The sequence below is a fragment of the Cyanistes caeruleus genome, chromosome Z, assembly GCF_971803275.1.
Source record: "Cyanistes caeruleus chromosome Z, bCyaCae1.hap1.1, whole genome shotgun sequence".
NCBI classification, from domain to species: domain Eukaryota; kingdom Metazoa; phylum Chordata; class Aves; order Passeriformes; family Paridae; genus Cyanistes; species Cyanistes caeruleus.
In genome coordinates, this window is record NC_141732.1 from 31,389,552 (window position 1) to 31,409,929 (window position 20,378).

A 20,378-nucleotide genomic window follows, 5' to 3' on the forward strand; every position below is an offset into this window, starting at 1 on the left:
TTCCCAGGGAGACAAGGAAAGGAATCTTCCAACTGGCTTGAGGGTTTTAAAGATGTTTTTATTCTGGCTGTGAGCTGTCATTGGAGAAAGTAATCCTGAAGTGCACCTGGTCATCTTCTCTGCTTCATCAATTGCTTCCCTGCAAGTTTCCTTCATTTTCATTTGCAAAGCACCTGGAGTGGAGATTTATGTGGCGGGGGCCCTTGTGATCTGTAGAAGGAATAGCAGAAGTACTAACTAGAAGTCATAAAAACAGCAGCAGTAGGAAAGCAGCCACACAGCCAATCCATTTCTCTGGAGCATTTGGTCTCCAGTGACTGGTGACAAGGCTGGAGTCTAAAGGCAATCTAGGAAGCCATCTGCTCTGATCAGTTTGGCCAGACCAGCACCCACACGTTGACTGGGCCATTTGCTGGGTCACAAGGGCCAGCTAAGAGACAAACCCCTCCCAGACACTCAGTGTCCAGAGAAGGTGTGCCCATTAGGAGCCCAGAGGAGTCCAAAACAACACGCAAACTCTCTGTCCACACCCTTTGCCTCTTGATTGGCTCTGCTTCATACCTCTTCTTGGTAGCTTGAATGATGGCAACTTCCTGCTTCATCTGAAGCCGCTATTTCTCCTGCTCCCTCTGCACCTCTGCCAGGAAGTGTTCCCGTTGCTCCAGCAGCTGCTGTGCCTGCAAACGCTGTCGTTCCATCTTGTTTGCCTGCTGAGGGGAGGAAAACACTTCCAGATGAAGTCCCAGCCAAGCTCCCCTAAAAAACAGTGCAAGCCACATGCCTCACACAACCCCCCCATCTGCAAAGTGCACATTAGGAATGACTTTGTGCCTTCCAGCAATGCTGTCCTAACCAGAAGTTTAGGAGGGGGATTAGCAGATGGGAAAAAAGGAGATGCCACCTTCCTCTCCTGTTCTGATGGCCGCCTGTTGTTTCCTGGCCCCTCGCTCCTCAGGGTGTCTGCCTGTTCTCAGAGGCTCTGTTCTCCAAGTGCTGAAGTGGTCCTTGCCATCTCCTCTGTTTCCTGCATTACTTTGCTGCAGGGATGGCAGCAATCGGGCTGTCAGAAGAGGCCGAAGAGAGGCTTAGCTAATTTGAGAAATGGATGCTGCCCAAGAAAGAAAGAGAAACAAAAGAAACCAAATTACAAGAGACAAAGGCAAAAGAAACCATTCTTTTCCAAACTGAGCTCCTAACAGGCTCAAGCTGGTTTCCTCTTGTGCCCAGAAATGCACAGACACAAGCAGCAAAGTGCAAATAGACTCAGTTCTCTTCTTGGCTTGCAAGGAGAGAAGTGTGTTCCTTAGCATGCCCTGCCCCTCCTGTGCTGGCTGGCATCTTCCACCACAGCAGGGACAGCCAAGGAAGTGGCCTGGTCACCAGTTCCCTGTCTAACACAAAAGCTGGCAGCAAAGCCGCAGCGCTTCTCACTGACTTGACCGGGCCAGGTAGCACATGGGGCTGGCACAAATGCTGCTCAGCTGTCCTTGTTTGGCTGGCAGCAACCTCGAAGAGTGGGGCAGGAGGGACAAGCTGGGTCCCCTCTGAGGCTCACAGTCAGCCTCCCACAGCCCCTGCCTTCCCAAAGATCAACCTAGAACCGCTTGGCAGGGACTGCTTTCGTTCTGTTTTCCAAACGCCACTGTGGGCCTCTATCCCCAGCATTGCGATACTTCAGTTCCTTCGCTAGCAGGTAAACCTGAAAACAGCACCCGAGAGCAAAAGAGGGCCTCAGAAATGACCAGAAGCTGGGAGCTCTCCTCTGAGGAACACCTGTGAGAACTGGGCTTCTTTGGCCTGGAGAAGGACAAGCCCCGAGGAGACAAGTTCAATAATTGAAGGGGCTTTGAAGAAAGATGGGGACACATCTAATTAGTAGGGCCAATTGCAAGAGACAAGGGAGAAAAGGTTTGAAACTAAAAGAGAGTCCATTCAGATTGGCTCTAAGGAAGAAACTCTTTAGCAGGAGAGTGCTGAAACGCTGGCACAGGTTGCCCAGAGAGCTGGCAGGTGCCCCAGCCCTGGACTCATTCAAGGTCAGCTTGGCTGGGGCTCTGAGCAACCTGATCTACTTGAAGATGTCCTTGCCAGTAGCAGGGGGTTTGGACTAGATTAACTTCAGTGGTCCCTTCCAAGCTCAACCAGTCTTGCATCCTGCTTGGTTTTCATTTGAAAAGCAACCAGAGCGGAGATTACTATGGAGGGGACAACCCATCTGATGCCTTACAGAGTTGGGCCAAGGAGCAAACCCTGTTTGCCAGGGAACAGCTGTTTGGCCTGCAGCCGCTCTGCATTGTACCTTCAGAAGTTCCTTGGCAGAGCCTCGCCTGTCCACATCCATCTGCAGGCAGCAGCCCAGGAATTCACACAAGCCCGGGTGTAGGCTGAGCTCTTTCAGATCTGGTATTCCTTGGGTGCTGATCAGATAGTTAGCCTGAGGAAAAGGGAAACATGAGACTCTACCTAATTTTTTCCTATCCTTAAGTGCCCGCCTAGTCCCCATATTTTAAGCTGCAGTCTGCAGTGGCAATTTCTTGTCCAGCAGAGGCTTTGAGATGAGCCTTGTCTCCCAAAAGAAGAAAGGGCTCCTCCAGTGCAGCCCCAGCTATTCCAACATCCAGGAGGTGTCACCTTGAAAGTTTATGTGGGTCCCAAGGACACTTTTACAAGAGATCCCTCTTTGAGCCCTTTGAAGCTGTGGGTATGGGATTTTGTCTAATGGAGACAGACCTGAAGGCCACTGGCTTCTGAGCGTATTTGCACCTTACCTTGGAACTGATTTCCCAAATATACGGAGCCTCTCCTTTGGCCATTTCTATTCCCACGATGCCAAGGGACCAGATGTCCACTTTGGGGCCGTATGGGTCTCTCCTCACAACTTCGGGTGCCATCCAGCAAGTGGTCCCGACCATCGACCTCCGTTTACTCTGCTCAGGGGTGAGCAGAGCACAAGACCCAAAATCAGCTGAGGAGAAAAGCAAACAAACACTGTTTCAAGTAAGAAACCAAGGCAAAGGGTTCCTCACTCCAAGTCTCAGGATGCAGTGCTGTATTGAGCTGGAAAAGCAGCTGTGCTCTCTTTCCTCAGGGCTGCAGCCAAGCAAATTGGGCATTGTCCGCTTAACAAACCCACCAGCATTCACACAGCGGCTTTTCCTCCTTCACCTGAAGGTTTACATTGAACCTCCCTCCCTCCCTCCGGAAAGGACACACGCTAACCAAAGTTCCTCCTGACGTCTTGCTGCTCTCTAGACCTCTCAGCACCTTGCAGCAGCGCCCCAAGCGTGCAGGAGAGCTCTGTGCACTCTCACCAGCACCACTGCTGGGCACCTGGCAGCCACTCAAAAGCAGCCCCGCAGTGGCTGCCCCGAGCGCTGTGCCTGACCAGGAATACCCACCCAACTTGACAGAGCCATCCAGGCCCAGAAGGATGTTTCCACTTTTGATGTCTCTGTGGATGATGTTGTTGGCATGAAGGAAAGCCAGGCCTCTCAGGCACTGGGAGAGAAAGAAGAAACAGGAGACCAAAAGTTAGCCTGATTTGACTTCATCACACGCAAAAAGAAAATGCTCTTTCTTCTCTGAAGCATAAGAACAAGGTAGAAAGAAAGCTCTGAACGTGGACCCACTCACTCAGCAGCACTTTCATAGGTCGAGCCTGTCCAAGGCATGCCAAGCAGAAGGATTCCTTACCTCCTGACAGACAGTTGCTATGTGTCCTACAGCCATTGTTTTCATAAGGATCACCATAGCTAAGGAGCCTCCATCCATGTACTCCAACACCAGCCACACAGCCTCATTGGCAAGGTAGCTGGAAGATGAAAACAACAGCACAGAGCTGAACGCGCACAGCTCCATTGCCTTTTGGAAGAAAAGCCTAAGGTAGAGTTTTGTTTCCAGGTCACTGCTAAATGAAGACAGAATACAATGAAGACACACTGCACCTAGGCTATCCACTGCTGGCAGCCTGTGCCTTAGAAATTACAAAGGCACAACTGCAGCAAAGGAGATGGCTTAGGTGGCAAGCAGGGGAAAAAAGGCATTTTTATGATGGCAAAGATTAATCTGGAAGTGGACACATCCCAGCAGCTACCTCTTCATCTCCATCCACAAATTGCACCATTATCTCCAGCAAGAAGGAGACACAGTTTTCACAGCTTTTATTCAGGACAGGCAGGTTTGCAGCAATGGGGAAACCCTTTGGAAAAATGTGCATAAAGGACAGTCACCACGGGCAAAAGTAATTTCAAACCTGGAAAGTTATGTATCTCCCAGCCTACTCTTTTGGCCTGCAAGGCAGTGGATAATAGTGGAAACAGCGCAAGGGAAATAATTTCTGTGATGCTTTCTCAGCACTTCTCCTCCAAGCCTTGGGAAAAATCCAGCCCCAAACCAGCAAAAGAACATGCAGCGAGTGAACACACAGGCTGCTGGCACAGTAAGAGAGCCAGGTTTCTGGGGACAATCTTCAAGCTCTTTATGCCAGGAACCATTCATGGGGACAAAATGCAATCTCCTGCCATGCCTTGCCCAGGAGTGGATGAATGTTAATGGAAAGATCAATTTTCTGCCAGTGAGTAAAGAGCTTTTAAACCTTTGCCTTGCAAGCATGGAAAACAACATTCCTAGAAAAATACCAGGACTGCTTACCTTTCGAGGTAGGTGACAATATTGGGGTTCTTCATTTCCCTCATGACCAGGATTTCTTTCACCATTTCCTCGCAGCCCTGTTGCTGGAGATCAAGTTTCTTTATGGCCACCTACAATGCCGTTGAAAGCCATTAGGAACAGACATTACAAGAACCTCTTTGTCTGCATGCTCGCAGGCCAGGATGCCTTGCCACCTCGGTAAAAAAGGAATCTCTAAACTATCCACCACAAAGCGCTAACAACCCTCTCTGCACCTGCAGACTGCACTAATGGACTTTGTTGATCACCACTGCTATTATCATTTACACATGTTTTGCAAGCCAAAAGCAACTTTGTTCCTGTGCAAATAAATTGAAACCACTGGAAATACATTAGCATTTCTAGGGGCTTTGACCAGCTTTTCAGAGACTGCTGCCATTCGTGATTGTGTCCCAAAGTAAATACATACCTCGATTACAGAGAAAATGCTGCCCAGAAAAGATCTCCATGATGACTCAAAGTCAAGTTACAATCCTAGCACATGATAACAGCTTCAGTTTGGAGTTTGCATCTCTGGAGAACATTCTTGGACATGGCTTAGATTGTCATTATTTTGTGGGTTTTAAAACAAATAATCCTTTCTGTGGTAGTCTGTGGACACAGCCCAGGTTATAAGCGGGGTTTAGGGCTTTTGGATGCCTTGTAGACCTCCCTCCAAGTGTGGTTCCTGAGCACGGCAGGTGGATAAGGAGGCACCAGGAAGATGGAATTGTATTTGCTGAGAGCCAGAAATAAGAAATCAGGACTTTCAGCCCCAAAGAGCAGTGGGACTCTCCAAGGCACCACCATGTCTGTTCACTACAAACAGCATCACTATAAAGGAATGTCACCGACACAGGACCAGCACAAGGTTGTATTATGTAAGGTTCTTCATCAACTCCTTCTCATTGACGTGCATGTGTGTGTGTGTGTGTGTGTGTGTGTGTGTGTGTGAACCAGGTGTCCCCGGAGTGCAACACAGTCAGCTGTGCTCCAGACAAGATCTCTCCTTCCTTAGGTACTACATTATATTTTCAGACCAAACCACATGATGGAATACAGTGGGAAATCCTATCTATGTCTGAATGCAGGCTTGAGAGGAATTGGGCCAGAATGACAGCTGTTGCCATCAGCTAATCTAGGCATATTTATCCAGTAAGTCCAAGCTAGTGTGTCCTTCTCTGAAAGACAACACTGCTATCCTTGCATTAATTCAGGATGCGAGGCCAAGTCTCAGCAACGTGAAATTTTTAGCCTGCCTCTAGGCTCTAAGCAAGCTACTTGTGTGGGACAGCCTTTGCAGCAAAGACAGGCAGCCCAAAGCTCTGCCATCAGATCACATTGCAAGGAAAAGCACTCCAGAGCAGCAAAATCTGCGAGGGCTCTTGGCACTTACCGCTTGTCCTGTGGCAGCGTCAAAGGCCTTATAAACGGTTCCAAAACCCCTAGAAACAGAAGAGAGCCAAGAACAGAGAAGCCGTTCAGTGCTGAGAAGTGAAAGGCAGCCCAGGCAGGAGCTCTCTGCTGCCGGGAGTGTCTCTAAAACACGGGGCTTTGTCTCCTCTTCAGCCGATAGCACAGCAGCCCAGCAGTCCTCTGCCATGCAGCGTGTCCTAGAGAAAAGCTCAGTCCAACAGGAAGAAAAAAGGGCTACTGCCAATCCCAAATGTACACACTAGGTTATGGATGCAGGGGTTTTCTTGGCCTTTTCCTTCTTGGGTCTGTGCGTGTGGCGTTCCTTTCCAGGCAATGAAACACAAAGTCCTGTTGGGCCTCCTTCTCCCCGCTCTCTTTTGATTCCATCTGCCAAACTCGGGCAACACCACACAGCCTTTCTTATTGTCCTGAGCATGGAATATTGCTTTCAGCAAAAGATTGGAAGAAAATGCTACTGAGAGCAGTGACCTGACAGCAGCTTCAGGTGGGAAGCTGCTCTCTCAGGTTCTTCTTCCTTCATCAGTGTGGCCGTATGACTTGGAATCATACAAAACCATGTCTCCTAGGAAAAGAAGCTAACTGGTGCCACACGCTTGAGGGACAGGAGGGCTTCCAGGCCCTGCTTCTTGCGGCAGGCAAGACATTGTCAGCATGCAGTTACCATTGATGATGCCCTGTGATCAGTACTGAGACCGGGACAATCTAAAGCCGGGGTGTGAAGAAGCTTGCAGCTTGCCTGACTTCCCACTTGATATTGCACCAGCAAAAGAGCTGGCCCATGCTTCTGCAGAAGTAAGATTGGCTGCACTCACCCACTGCCAATAAATTTCCATCCAGTGTATTTCTGTTTTGGATCTGCCACGCTCACAACACTCCCTGAAAGAAACAAAATGCAAGAAGCAAACTTCAAAACAGAGATACCGACTTCCGGCACATCTGAAGCTCAGCTCCATTCTCTGGGGCTCAGGGCAATTGATAGTTGCTTGGCTAACCATGACATCAATAAGAACAACATCAACAGCAGCTCCGTATCAAGACAGGCAGCTCTGCAGCACACATGGCCTGCACAGGGTCTGATTCTCCACGCTCCTTTGAAGGGTTACCTTGAAAGGAAACTAAGGCCATGGAGAAACGCTCAGAGCAGACAGAGATCAGAAAAGAACAGACACCAAGGCAAGTGGTTGTCATTTACAAAGGGGAAGGTGACGTGAAAAACCATGAGCCTTCATTTCCTTGGGAATACAGACTCTCTTGTGAGATTCAACAAAAGCTTTCCGACCTGAGAGATTAAACGCAGCCTGGGATCTGGGAGGAATTTTTATCCGCAGCTGCTTTTTGCAGAGCAGAAGGAATATTGCAAAGTGAATTCCAGCAGAGGAGGGGACTTTCTCTACCTCTCAGCAGTTTGCCTAAAGAATGCCTTGCCACATGTAGAGAACAGCAGCTGATGTTCTCTACAACCAAGAACAATTGCTGTTAGAATTAGGGTCCTTTTCATGGATGAGCAGGCTAAGTTCTGAAGACAATTTTTCCCATTCTCCATTTACTGAGGAATTACAACTGCTTGTCTTCAGCCTGGGGAGCAGCAGTCGCTTGCACTGGACTCGACCTCTTGAAGACCGCCCACGTGTCCCATCTTCCCAAATGGGCACAGCCGAGACGGGTAACAAGGACAGCGCCGCTCCTCGGGCGCTGCCGTGGCACAGACAGCTGCCCAAGTGAGATGCTGATCCTTTCATGAGTCCAGGCAAAGCTGCAGCAATGGGGAGGCAGCTGAAGTCTCACAGCTCAGGAAGGCTCCAGCCTCTGCAGTCACACCAGCCGTCAGTGGCAGGGCAGACATGACAAAAAGCTTGGCAGAGCCAACAAGTGGCCACTGACAACCATTGAGAAGAGGCCAGAGCCAGACCGAGCCCCGTTACAAGCTGTTGACCCCACTCAAGACAGACCATGAGTGTCATTGAGTTCAGACCCACGGGGGAGTAGATCAATGCCCCTTTTGTCCCAGCAGCTGATGGCAGACACTGAGGAAACTGGGCTCTGTTCTGTAGCCGACCAGTTATTCTCTGACAGCCCTGCCCTGGCAGCTATAACGTGCAAGAAGCAATTTGGTTGTACTGCAGACTCACCAAGGCCTTGCTGTGCTTTCCTAGAGTATGATCTGTGCAGGGATGAAGGTCAGGCCTTGGCTTTCCAAGAGTATTTACCAGCTGGGCATTAGCTGTGACAAAGTGGCACCACGGTACCAGAGGAACATGCAGCAGAGGGGCTGCAGGCTTCCTCCTGAGAACTGCCTGCAGGGCAGTTTTATCTCACTGCGCCACATAGATGTGTCTCTCTAATACATCGTCCCAAGCAAACAGCTAAAATATCAAAGAGGGATTGTAAAAAAAGTATCCTGTTTTTCTTCTTTTGCTGCACTTTGGAAACAGCACTTTCTTTTGGATTCCTAGGGATTTATCTAAGAACAGAATATTTTAACTTTTGAGGCCTACTAAAAGACCTCTTCCACTCTTATTGGTGCTGTCACCTGATGTTCTTTCCAAGGAGGCTGGGCCAAACAGAATGTAGAATTCTTACCCAAACAAACTGAAGATGGAATGGTAGAAGTACTAATAGTCATAAAAACAGCAGCAGTAGGAAAGCAGCCACACAGCCAATCCATTTCTCTGGAGTATTTGGTCTCCAGAGACTGGTGACAAGGCTGGAGTCTAAAGGCAATCTAGGAAGCCATCTGCTCTGATCAGCTTGGCCAGACCAGCACACACACATGGACTGGGCCATTTCCTGGGTGGCAGCCTTCTGCTGCTTGGGAAACAATCCCTGCTTTAGCCTTTACTGCACAGGGCAGGAAGCTCAGGCAAAGCCCTCCCACTCCCAGCTGCCCTGAAAAGCAAAAGCAGTGCCCCAAAGTTCTCCCTGCCTGCTTCCAAGCACCACTATGGCTTTTGCAGGGGGTCCAAAATGTCTGTCTGACACCCGAGGGAGGAGGAACACGCTGAGGCACACACTCATCAATACACTGCTCATTCGGACAAAGAATGCACAGGACGTACTCAGCTGCTCCAAGCCCTGGTTCTCTCCGTCCTGGCACAGCTGCTCTGGCTCCTGGCCTGAACAGGGCAGACTGCTCACTCTTGGCTCTTCAGGCTGTGGAGAGGAGGCTTCTTCGGAGGATGCTGCTGCAGATGCATCTCCAATGGCAGAGCCCACGTCCATCTGGGACAAGAAATGTCTTGGTGTCAGAAAGGTGAGTGGCAGAGATGCCCCCGACAGCACACTTTAAAGGCCAGCCCTTAGGAACAACACTTGGGTTAGGCTGCAAGCTGAGGTGTCAATTCTTCCAGCCCAAGTCAAACCCCCGTAAGCAGCCAGAGACGACAGCCTGTCACAGCCAGCCCTAGTAGAGACAGTGAAAGGGAAAGAACAGCTTTCCATTTCAGCCTGTCCTGTGGACTGCATTCACCATGGACAGGGACAAGCTGTTCAGAATCTGTGTGGGTCACCATGTTGAAACCTCTCACAAAACCAAGCGAGCACTAGGGGGCCAGCAGCAATACATTCAGAGGATTGCTGAGGGCCAAAGCACTAGCCCTGCTGCCCAGGCATTCAGTGGCCCAGGAAGTGTCCTTCTGAGCAGCTGCCATGGAGACCAGAGAGCACGGCAGCCAGAGGCATGGCCCCCATCCCGCCATGCTGCTCCGCAGGGGCGAGGTGACAAGAGGAGAGACCTCTTGTTGCATGACTGCAGTGCTGCCTACTGCTCTTTCACTCACCGGCTTTTGTTCTGCCAGCCTGTACTGCAGCATCTTCTGCATCCTTTCCATTTCTTCTTTGTGCCTCTCTTCCACTGCCTTCATCTTCCTCTGAGCTTCCCGCAGCTCTGCCTGCAGCTTGTTCTTGATATGTTGTCAAGAAAATTCTTACTAGCACTTGCCATCTCGCTCACCTTTCTCATTTCCCAGTCTCAAAAGCTCTTCACTTCAGCCACTTTTTTCTGCTGCTCTACCCAGCTCTAAGCCTGGTGCTCAGCTTTGGAGCCTGCCAGGCTCCCTGCTTGCACTAGTCCTTGCCTCCCCTTTCCTGATATCTACCGTTCATGCCCCTGCTACTGCCCTTCCCTCTGCTACCTGGCTTGTCAGGCTCACCTGCCCATTCTCTCGCTCCTCCTTCAGCTCCTGCCTCAGCTGCTCTACCTGCCGCTGCCTTTGGTTTAGCTCTCGCTGCAGGCGGCACACCTTGTCTAAATGAGCAGCCTTCCGGCGCTGGAGCTGCACAGAAACAAAGAGAAGACGCCTTTAAACTTCCCACCCACCACCTGTGTGGCAACCAAGACTCATGTGCTCACGCTTTCCAAAAGCAATTTGCTCTCCTTCTCCTGTTTACCAAGGGCCAGCTAAGACACAATCCCACCCACACACACAGTGTCTGGAGAAGCAGTGCCCATAAGGAGCCCCAGAAGCGTCCAAACTCTCTTGGCACTCTCTTTGCATCTTGACCAGCCCTGGTTCCCATCTTTTCTTGTTCAGGTTGCATTACGGCAATCTCCTGCTTCATCTCAAGCACCCTTCTCTCCTGCTCCCTCTGTACCTCTGCCAGGAAGTGTTCCCGCTGCTCCAGCACCTTCAAACGCTGTTGTTTCAGCCGTCTTTCCTGATGAGAGGAATAGACACTTCCAGATGAAGTCCCAGCCATGCTCCCCAAAGAAAACAATGGAAGCTTCATCCCTCCCACAGCCCCCTGCTGCTGAGTGCACAGTAGTGGCTCTGTGCCCTCCAGCACTTCTGTCCTGACAAGAAACTTCGGAGGAGTGTCAGCAGCTGGAAGGAAAGGGGATGCCACCTTCCATCCCCGCTCTGAAAGAAGGGGGAAAACTTCTTTTCAAAGTCCCCTACCCTTTGATCAAGGAAAAGCTGCAGGTGGACTGCAGGATGAGGAGGAGGCCAGCACACCAAAGCCAGAGTCACAAGACAGGCCACCAGCTGAAATACCAGCAACAGGGGGCCTGTTGCGTATGCTTCAAGCCCAAAGGGAAGAGCTCTGTCCACCGTGCAAGGACAGAAAGCAAGGAAGGCAGTTGCTGGGACTGCAGGTGGCAGCAAGGTCAGCAGACTGCTGCACGGTACCAGGGTGTCAGCAAGGTCCTGCCCCTTCACTGCCGTGCTTTGTGTGCGACCACCCAGCCTCCAGGGGAGCGTGGCTCATGGCCTCCCTGAAACCGTGGCTGTGTTCAGTGCCCCAGCACCCTCCTCTGGGCATTCACAGCCCTTCAAGTCTGAGCCCTTGAAGCCCTCTGCTGCCTGGCCCAGCAACGTCAGGCCTGCAGCAGAGGCTTGCGGCCATGTCCCATTCTCAGGCTGCTATTCTGCTAAGCCAGCCCACCAAGCTTGCCTGAAAAGTTCAGGTGTGTATTGCTTCCTACCTGTTTTTGCAGGAGCTTCCTTTTCTCCTCCTCCTGAGCAGATTGCCAGAGTCTCAGAGCCTTGCTGAACTGCTCTTCTGCCAAGCGGAGCTGTTGGGCCATTTCTTCACATTGCTGCTTGCTGAAAGATCTTACAGCTTGCAGCTCACAACGAAGGCCCCTGACATCCTCTGCAAACACGACAAACAACAACAGTCAAAGACTCTGCTGAACATCACCCCTTTCAGATTCAGGCAAGGAGGGACCTGCCCCCAGCCCCTTCACTCCTCGGAAGCCCTGCTGACAGAGCTGCCTTGGGAGCAACTGCACTAGGCAGGGCCATCACCAGAAACAAAGCGCACGAGGCTCTCACCAAGTATCAGCTCCTTGGCCTGCATGGCTGTGCCTACTTGGCCTTCCAGACGGCTCCTGGTGATCTCCAGCTCTGACACCTGCTGCAGAGCCTCCAACAGGCTGCATTGCAAGCTCTTCTTCTCTGTCCTACAAGTTGTGAAGATGAGGACAAATTGTTCGTGGCACACACGGGCAGTTTTTCCAGTAAGTGCCTTAAGATCCCTGCACCTGAGTATGGAAAACAGCTGGCATGGAAATGCAGATAGAGCAAGACTATTTCTACCACTTCAAATAGCAAAGCAGACCCTTCCAGGAGATTGGCCAGCCTTTCCCCACGACCTAGCCCAGCACAGAAAGCCCAGCTGAGCTTGATCTCAGCAGCCAAGGCTCAAATTGCTCTTCCCTCACATATCCCACACGGGTGGCTGTGCCCACAAAATCTCTAGCAGCAAGCAAAAGGCCAGCCTCAGCTCACAGCCCTGAGCTCATCTGCAATTCCAAGTCACTCTGCAGGGGGACAGAGCACCGTGCTCTCCTGGCTGTTTCATCCATGCTTTATGCCATTCACGGTGTACGTAAGAGATACTTCATTTTCCACACCCTCTCTAAGTTCAAGGCACTAAAGGAATGCACCGAACCATACATGAGAGCTGCAGCTTCTAGCAGCACCAAGAGCAGAGAGAAACCAGAACTAGGCTTTCATCTGAAAATGAACTCTCTGGCAGGAGGGGCATGTATCCTGCCATTTAAATTACTGGAATATCATGAATAACAACAACTGCTACCTTTAGTTTTGGCTAAATAAGTCTGCACTGCCCAAAATGTTTTGGCACTCTTTAAAAAGAAGAGAGACCAGCCAGAGTAACCTTGACAGGTTCCAGAGCTGAATGGACAAGTGAGCAAGAATCAGTGCTCAGCAAGAATCCTCAGGGACTGTCAAGAAGGCACATAAAGACCTTTCTTTCCCTTCTGCTGCTGCTGCTGCTGCTGCTGCTGCTTGTAAGCAACTCTAGGTCCTGCACCATACCTCCTCACAAGAGTTATCTCAGAAGGACCTCAAGATTTTCAGCATGAATGTCCAGCATCACCCCAAGTGCCGCATCCCTACTCACAACATTCACACGTAGGAGCCTTGAATTCTGAAAATGTCATGTCAAACTGCTGGGCAAGGAAATAGTGATGTTCAGATGCACTGACGGAGAAACCAAAAGCAGAGGGAAACGTCCGGTTCCAGCAGACATCTGCACTGTTTCCCTGGTACTAAATGCAGTACCAAGTTGGCTTGCTTTGCACTTGTCACACAAAGGTGCAAAGGATCCCAAGCGGGTGTTCAAAAAGAGCTGTGAGAGCTTGAGCTGGCAGAGAAAGAACATTCAGGCCACAGTATGCTTTTCTTTTTTCTCATGTCTCTTTGCTTCTCTGTCCGAGAACCATCTGGAGAGCACGCAGGAGCCAATAAATCCTAACATAACGCTCAGCACCTTGGTCACTCCAGACCTTCAACAATGGCCCACGCTGGGTCTCATCCCTGCCTTTACCTGGCCTCTGCCAGCTGCTCCAAAAGGCCTCGTAGGTCCCGCTCTGTGGCTGCCAGTCGGGCTTGCAGGGCAGCGTTCTCTTCCGCCAGCACTGCCTTCTCTTTGCACACCTGGGACAGCGTGTGCCCTTGGCGAGAGAACTCCTGGAGCAGCTTCTCCAGAGTCCTGTGTGCTGGCCGCTGCGAGCGGCAAACCTGGAAGCAGAGGGGCACCATTTTCCAGGAAGAACAACAACACAGTCTCAGTCGTAGCTTGCTGCCAGAAGCAACATTCGGGGAAGACTTGCTAAGGGCAGCTCCCTCTCCCACAGGTGCTGCCTAGCAACAAGGTGAGTGCTACCTTTGTCACTGCCAGAGGAACTTCCTCCTTCAGCAGAGATCTCTGAGGCTGTGATTCCTCTGCTGTCTCAGGTGCCGCTTCAAACGCCCTGTCTGGTGAGGAGTGGCGCTTTCCCTCAAATGCAGCCAACTCCTTCCATCTATGACAGGGGGACAGACCAACAAGCCTTTAATAGCAACAGTCTCCTTGCAAAACCTCAAATCCACACCATGTCCCAAGGAAGGCAGTCTCAGGGACTTCCTACAGCCCTCTAGGTCCACCTCTGGACAATGCTGGAATGACCCCACTAGACCAAGCATCACTCTTTGTCATTCCTGCCGGTGAAAGAGTCACCAGTGAGGAAGCAAAGAAGCTTCCAGAAACTACAAAACATTTCCAGAAAGCTCCACTTCAATCAGCTTCACAGCTTCCTGCCCGCTAGGTCTTACGCTCCTCTCTATCTGGTCCACTGGATGCCAGACTTGCAAAAGTTCTTCTTTGCCTAAGACAGGCTTGGGAAATGCAGATGAGTACTGCCACAATTACTCTTGCTTTCACTAGTGCAAGAAGGAAAGAGCCTGCAAGCTATAGCTTGGGGAGGAGATGGGTATGAAGTTCCAAGCCAAGAACCAAAGGATCCCGAGATGCTTACGGCTTGCAGGGACTCCAGGAAGCTTGCAGCCCAGTCTGCAGCTCCAAGCACCTGGGGTCAGCTATGGCATGTGGACAGGCTGCTCAAGGCTCTATCCAGCAGCTGGCCTTCCAAATTTCCAGAGGTGGAATGTGCACAAGCTCTCTGAGGCGCTTCTTCTGCTGCATGATAGGCTTTACGGTCACTGCTTGTCCCTAGGCCCAGCCTGAAGCTCCCTTGCTTCTGCTCTGGTCCAGTTTGGAATGCTTTTTGTCAAGGTAGGAGGAGGGAGTGCCAGGAGGCAGCTATGCTGTAGGTCGGTCGGCAGCCAGACCTGCCCACGGGCTGCCTTTCCCTGACTATGCTGGGCAAGTTCAACAGCGAGAAAGCCAAATTCATTCTTTGACCCTGGGCTTCCTAAAGGCCAGCAAGGCCCAGCCCTGCTCGGAGAAAGCAAGAAAGCTTAGCACACACCTGAACTCCAGGGCTCTTGGTGCTCTATCCATCCTCTGCTGCCGCTCTGCCTTTCCTGCCCGGCCCAAGGAGTCCTGACTGGCAGGAAGCTCTGGTCTTGGGGCCTGCAAGGGATGGGCAGGGAAAAAGCACAAACAAGAAAGCAATAAGGAGCAGGCAAGTTGTCTCCTGAGAGCTGGGAGAAGCAGCAAGCGCAGATGCAGCTCACCTGAAGGCAAAAGCTGTTGTGTGGGGCTGTTGATGGGAGTAAGTACATAACCCTTGAGTTGCTATGGAAGTGTCTGAATAGGTGCAAGGAACAGTTCCCTGCTCCATTCTGATCAACTGGCTTCCCCTCAGGATCTCAAGCATTAGGGAGCAGCCAACAGGAACTGTGTTGCAGCCTTTCAGAGACGGGGCTTGTCTCTGCCATGCAGAGCTGCTCAGGATTCTTCTCAGCAAACTTGGGTCATGTCAAAGTACAGGGTGCAGTCAAAGCGGTGACTGTAGCTACTTCGACAGTGCGTGCAGAGGGGCAGGTCCCTGCAGGACACAGTAGGTCCTGCGTACCCCACAAGGCTGTGAGCTGTGCCTTGGGACCGCTCTCTCTGCTGACAGCAGGGAGCCTGCACACACACTGGGCACAAAGGGGCTCACTTTGCCACCAGTAGCACTCAAGGACAGCATGCTACCGCTCATCTGACACCAAGGGAAGTTCACAGTCAGAACGATGTCGGCATGTGAAAGTTCAGATGCCAATTCCCAGGTGTCAGTGGCTGGGCTGAAGAGCCAGGTCATGGCAGGACTCCAGGCCTCAGCATCTTCAGCCACAAAGGGCCAGCGCTGCCTGATCAGGAACTTGCAGCCCTGCACTGCACCAAAGCTTTGCACTGGAGCAACCAAAGCTAGCACTTACTGGTTCAGGATGCTCAGGCCCTGGACTGACAACACGGGCGGGATTGTTATCCTTTGCCTCCCCTTCAGCCTCTGGAGGCACAGGGCGAGCCACAGGAGGTTCTGCTGCTGGTGTGCTGCTCTGCAGACAGACAGGGGTGTGAGGGACAGGCAGTGAGCTGTCATTGAGAGCCTTGTTTCTCCTGAGCTCCATCCCCAGCTGTCCTAGGGAGATGTCATGAATTTGGATAGAAGTGGCATTCTCAGCCACTAGAACTCATTTCAAGTGGGCTGATGAGACTAATGTTTGGCCAGGACTGCATATGCTTCTGAGGGAGATATTTTAGCCTGGCTACAATTGGCGGGCAGCCTCCTGTCAGAAAAGTTGACTTTCATGAGTAAAAACTCCTTCAATGGAAAAGGAGGAAACTGATGGAATCCTCTTGGTAGTGCTCATTCAAACGCTGATGTGGACTTTCATTTGGCCTGCCAGGCTGGCACTCGAGTGCACCAGGCCAAGCCCACAGCTTGTTCCACAATTCTTGGAAACCAGGAATGTCAAGGGTGTCCTTCTCACTCACCAAATCACGGACTTGATTCCTTCCACGTTTGAGACAACCTGCCGGAGACAAGGGAAAATGAACCAGGTGCTGGTGGAAAACTGTCTGTGCTGGGCTACCCCACAGAAAAGGTCCCCCAAGCAGAAAGCATTTTCCTTTCACAACCTCCCTCCCTAAAGCAGCCCTTCTTTAGCACAGCAAGCAAGGCTACAGGGCACTACCCTAGGCTGTGCCTACCTGAGTTGGCTTTGCCACTAAGGAACTAGAAACTTGGCTGCAAAATGCAAATGGTTCCTTAGCAGTCCGTGTCTACATTGTAGCCCGCTGTTCACCCTACAGCTAAAGCAGCCTTTTCCTCCTCTCCTCCCTGGACTTTTATTTTTTTAAACTTTGTGCAGTTGCATGCAATTGCTGTAAACCATTGCCCAGAAAACTTCCCTAAAGCCCTCTTAGAGCTTGCAGTTCCCTTCGGATAGAGTACAGGCCCAGCTCTGGGCTTCAGGAGCACACACAAACTGCTCGGCACTTTCCCCTTCAGCGCAAAGCCAATCGCTACTGTAGCACACAGAGAGGCTCAAGTTAGACAGGCACATTCTTTAAGGACAGAAGGCAGAGAAAAGCTGCTTTCCCTCAGCTCTGGAGAGAACCACACAGTTTTTAGAATCATGCCTACAAAGCTCTCCCAGTCTGCGTTTTGGAAGTTGTCCACACCCTTCTGGCCAAGAGACATCCCCTTTCTAGCTGAAGCTGTTGGCAAGAGCTTTACCAAACTTACGGCATCTTTACGGCACTTTTGTTCCAGTGTGCTGCCCCAAGGAAAAAGCCTCTACTTACGTCTCAGGCCTTTGAACATTTTGCAGGATGACACTGACGCAAAAGCCCTGCTGACAGCACTGCGGAATTGCTCCATTGTTTCAGCAGGGCTGCTCGAGTCCGCAGGCCAGAAAACACAAATGAAAAAAATCCCACTTGCACAGATTGTGCAAGGAAATGAGAAAAAAAAAGGCACGCGCAGCAATCCGCTGACTGTACAAGAAGAAAAGAAAACCCAAAAGACACCTGCAAAATCTGCAGTTCGTAGAACGAAAAAGGAAAAAGCAAAGACACCTGTACGTGTCTGCAAACCCTACAACCGTAAGGGAAAACAAAAGGATGCCTACACGAGTCCACAGACTCGTACAACCGCAGGCAAAAGAAAAAGATTCCCTTTCCAGGGCACAGAGTGTTGCCTGAGAACTCCTCAACACAGGGTCCTCCTGCAACGAGCACGCCAAGAGCCGCTCTGGACGCTGACGCTGTGCGTGCACCAGGGCAACCTCCCCCTGACCACGCTGTGACGTGGCAGCCCTCCGCTGACATCACAATAGCAGCCGCTCTAGGTGGGTCTGTGAATTTATGCATAGTAACAGAACCTTCTCTGCAGCTAATGCAAAAGAAAGCCCAGAAAGTTCTCGTCTGTCCCTAAGCAGCACAAACCCTCCTTGCAGTCCAGAACCCATAGCTCAAAGGATCCAAGAGTAACACTAAACAGGCCCCAAGCACATGCACCCTCTCCTTTGGCCACCAGTGCTTCTGACTAAAACAAGTAACACTTGCTTCATTTCTATGGGTGCAATCACGCTTTGGTAATATCCCGGAGAGTCCCCTTAATTGAAATGCTTGTCATGCCTGCCCATTTACTGCATGGCTAACATCGACCAGCACACTGTAGGCTCGCTGAAGGAACAAGGATACCATAGTGGGGAAACAGTGCCAAGTAACAAACTAGCCAGAGGTGTTTGCATGACACTGGAGCAGCATTTGTGTTGTCAGTATGGCAGGGACAGTATGGCAGTGCCCATGTCCTGTGCGTGGCAGGGAATGCCCTTGGAGCGGTGTTGTAGTGCATCTACAAGTCTTGGTTCCTCCCAAGGGTAAAACTCACCTCTGGTTTGTGTAATGTTAGTTCCTACCTGAAAACCTTCTTTTCCTTCCCCCTTCCCATTGGCTGTGGCCTCCCTGCATCCCCTAATCACCTCTGCCCCCTAGTATAAGAGATAAGACCCAGAGCAATTTGGTCTCTCACTTGCCCCAGATGGACAACAGACAATAAACCTGGGATTATTCCAGCAAGTTTGAGCCTTCTGTGTCTGGATACTTTGAGTGCGTGTTGTATCCACTCCTGGACTCCCTCCGCTGCCTGTGCCCTGAGATGAGCAAGCTCTCACCACTGGGGTGGGACAGAGGGGTCCCATCGGGGAGAAGGATTGCAAAGAGTGGCGTCCGACCGTAGGGGCTGAACAAGCCCAACAAGGCTTATCAGAGCCAGGGTGAACCGTTCTTTAGAGACTTTGGATGCTGTTTAAAAATACAAAAGAAAAATTTTTTTAAAAGCAGTCAAAAATCCTCCGGCACCGGGGGACCAACTCCAGGGCAACGGGTATCTTTCCATTGCCAGAAAACAACAGAAAAAGGTAAGGTTGAACTCCGACACCGGGCTGGGAGGGGTGGAGAGTGAAGCAGACCCCGGGGGACTGTGTTCCGTGTAACTCCTTCCCAGCTGCAGCAGCAGTGAAGAGTAAAACAGCAGCAGTAGGAAAGCAGCCACACAGCCAATCCATTTCTCTGGAGCATTTGGTCTCCAATGACTGGTGACAAGGCAGGAGTCTAAAGGCAATCTAGGAAGCCATCTGCTCTGTTCAGTTTGGCCAGACCAGCACACACACGTTGACTGGGCCATTTGATGGGTGGCAAATGCTGCTCGGGAAACAATCCCTGCTTTTGCCTTTACTGCCCAGGGAAGGAAGCTCAGGCAAAGCCCTCCCACTCCCAGCTGCCCTCACAAAATGAATGTCCCAAGTGCTCCCTGGCTGCTTGCAAGCTCAACAATGGCTTCTGTAGGGAGTCCAAAGTGTGTGTGTGACCCCAGAGGGAGGAGGAACATGTGGTACAGCTCATTTGGAGGCACGCACACTAGAATACCCTGCTACATCTGACAAGGAATGCACAGGACGTCCTCAGCAGCCTCAGGCATCCCCTTAGCAGCCTGACAGCCAGCCCTCTCCCACAGCTCCAGCCTGGCTCTGCAGGTGCCTTCCTGTGAGACCTCCCTGCTTCTGAGAGACAGCTCTGGCCTTCTGTCCTGGTTTACAACTAAATGGGGAGAAAACCTCCAATGCCCACACCCCCCGGGATGCAAACCCATGTGGCCCTGTTCTCCCACCCACAGCCAGTTCGGGAAGAGATTTCTCTGAGAGAGTTGGAAAAAACCTCTTTATTTAACAGGCAAAGCACTACCCAGCCCAAGATTGAGCCCAATATCAAATGACAAAACCTCTCACCGCTCTGAAGAGATGACAAAATTCAGAGGGTCTCTTTCCTGTGGATGTTTGCTCTGTTATCAATCCCTCTGGTGCTGCAAAATGCCGCTACCCAGACTGGGCTCCCGGTAGTCCACGGGTGCAAGCTCCCGGTGCTCCCCTGAGTCCCCAGCCCAGAGCAGGTTCAATCCGTTTCAAAGAAAAGGGAAAGAAAACAGTCCAGGAAGATCTCTCTGTTTTGGCTAGCTGGAAAAGCCAAGGCGACCTGTGCCTTGTTGTCTGTCTGTGCTGTAGTCAAAACCCCATCCCGGGATGTGGGGGGAGCAAGTACAGTCTCTGATAACAGACTTGACGCTTCTTCTCCACTCACTTTTCCTCTTAGATGAAGTTTTAAGGCTACAAAACCTATTTCTGGGCTAGGTGGACAAAAGGGGATACAATTTAACATCACAATCACCCCAGGACTCTTTACTGTTCCACTTCATCCAAATGATACCCCAAAGTTTACCTTCACAGTGTGTTCCATTAATAATGCTGCAGCAGTGGAGCATCATCAAAGGGAAGTTCTTCCTCAAGGTACGAAAACCAGCCCTACAATTTGCCAATGGTATGTTGTTCAGACAATTAGCATCAGGAAGGGAACAGTTCCCAGGGACATAGAATCCATCATTATATGGACGATATTTTAATAGCCACTCTAACTCAAAAAGATTTTTCACTAATTCAGCCAAGCCTTTAATGCTAATGTGCAATCCTTAAAAACATTTGGGCTGCAAGTGGCCCCAGGAGAGGTACAGCAGCAACCACCTTGGAAGTACCTTGTGC

General features: G+C 50.9%; 1 protein-coding gene across 7 annotated transcripts; it reads right to left on the reverse strand.

Moving 5' to 3' along the window:
- Positions 1-37: 37 nt before the first annotated feature.
- LOC111945986 (uncharacterized) lies at positions 38-18,058 on the reverse strand. Of its 7 annotated transcripts, none has more exons than XM_086867402.1 (22): positions 17,089-18,058; positions 16,276-16,313; positions 15,717-15,836; positions 14,822-14,925; positions 13,738-13,876; positions 13,399-13,592; positions 11,880-12,007; positions 11,528-11,697; positions 10,696-10,758; positions 10,254-10,376; positions 9,882-10,004; positions 9,162-9,324; positions 6,918-6,981; positions 6,065-6,113; positions 4,651-4,760; positions 3,694-3,811; positions 3,399-3,498; positions 2,769-2,965; positions 2,300-2,434; positions 902-1,108; positions 562-710; positions 38-210 (listed from the first exon to the last, which is right to left on the reverse strand). In XM_086867402.1, exons 1-20 carry the CDS (start codon positions 17,162-17,164, stop codon positions 1,064-1,066), a joined length of 2,259 nt encoding a protein of 752 aa, XP_086723528.1. In that variant the 5' UTR covers positions 17,165-18,058; the 3' UTR covers positions 38-210; positions 562-710; positions 902-1,063. The 7 variants fall into 7 exon arrangements, with proteins under 7 accessions (XP_086723528.1, XP_086723529.1, XP_086723531.1 ...); XM_086867403.1 differs by having other exon boundaries at positions 562-707; positions 17,089-17,592; XM_086867405.1 differs by having other exon boundaries at positions 636-707; positions 17,089-17,589.
- Between the last annotated feature and the right edge of the window lie 2,320 nt (positions 18,059-20,378).

Bases quoted from the DNA above. Each gene is read 5' to 3' on its own strand.
- LOC111945986 (XM_086867401.1), bottom strand. From the start codon at position 17,164: ATGGAGCAATTCCGCAGTGCTGTCAGCAGGGCTTTTGCGTCAGTGTCA. The intron at 13,593-13,737 runs GTAGCACTCACC...CTCTGCTTCCAG, and splicing joins TTCCTCTGGCAGTGACAAAG to GTTTGCCGCTCGCAGCGGCC. The intron at 6,982-9,161 runs GTACGTCCTGTG...TGTTTCTTTCAG, and splicing joins CCAGGGCTTGGAGCAGCTGA to GGAGTGTTGTGAGCGTGGCA.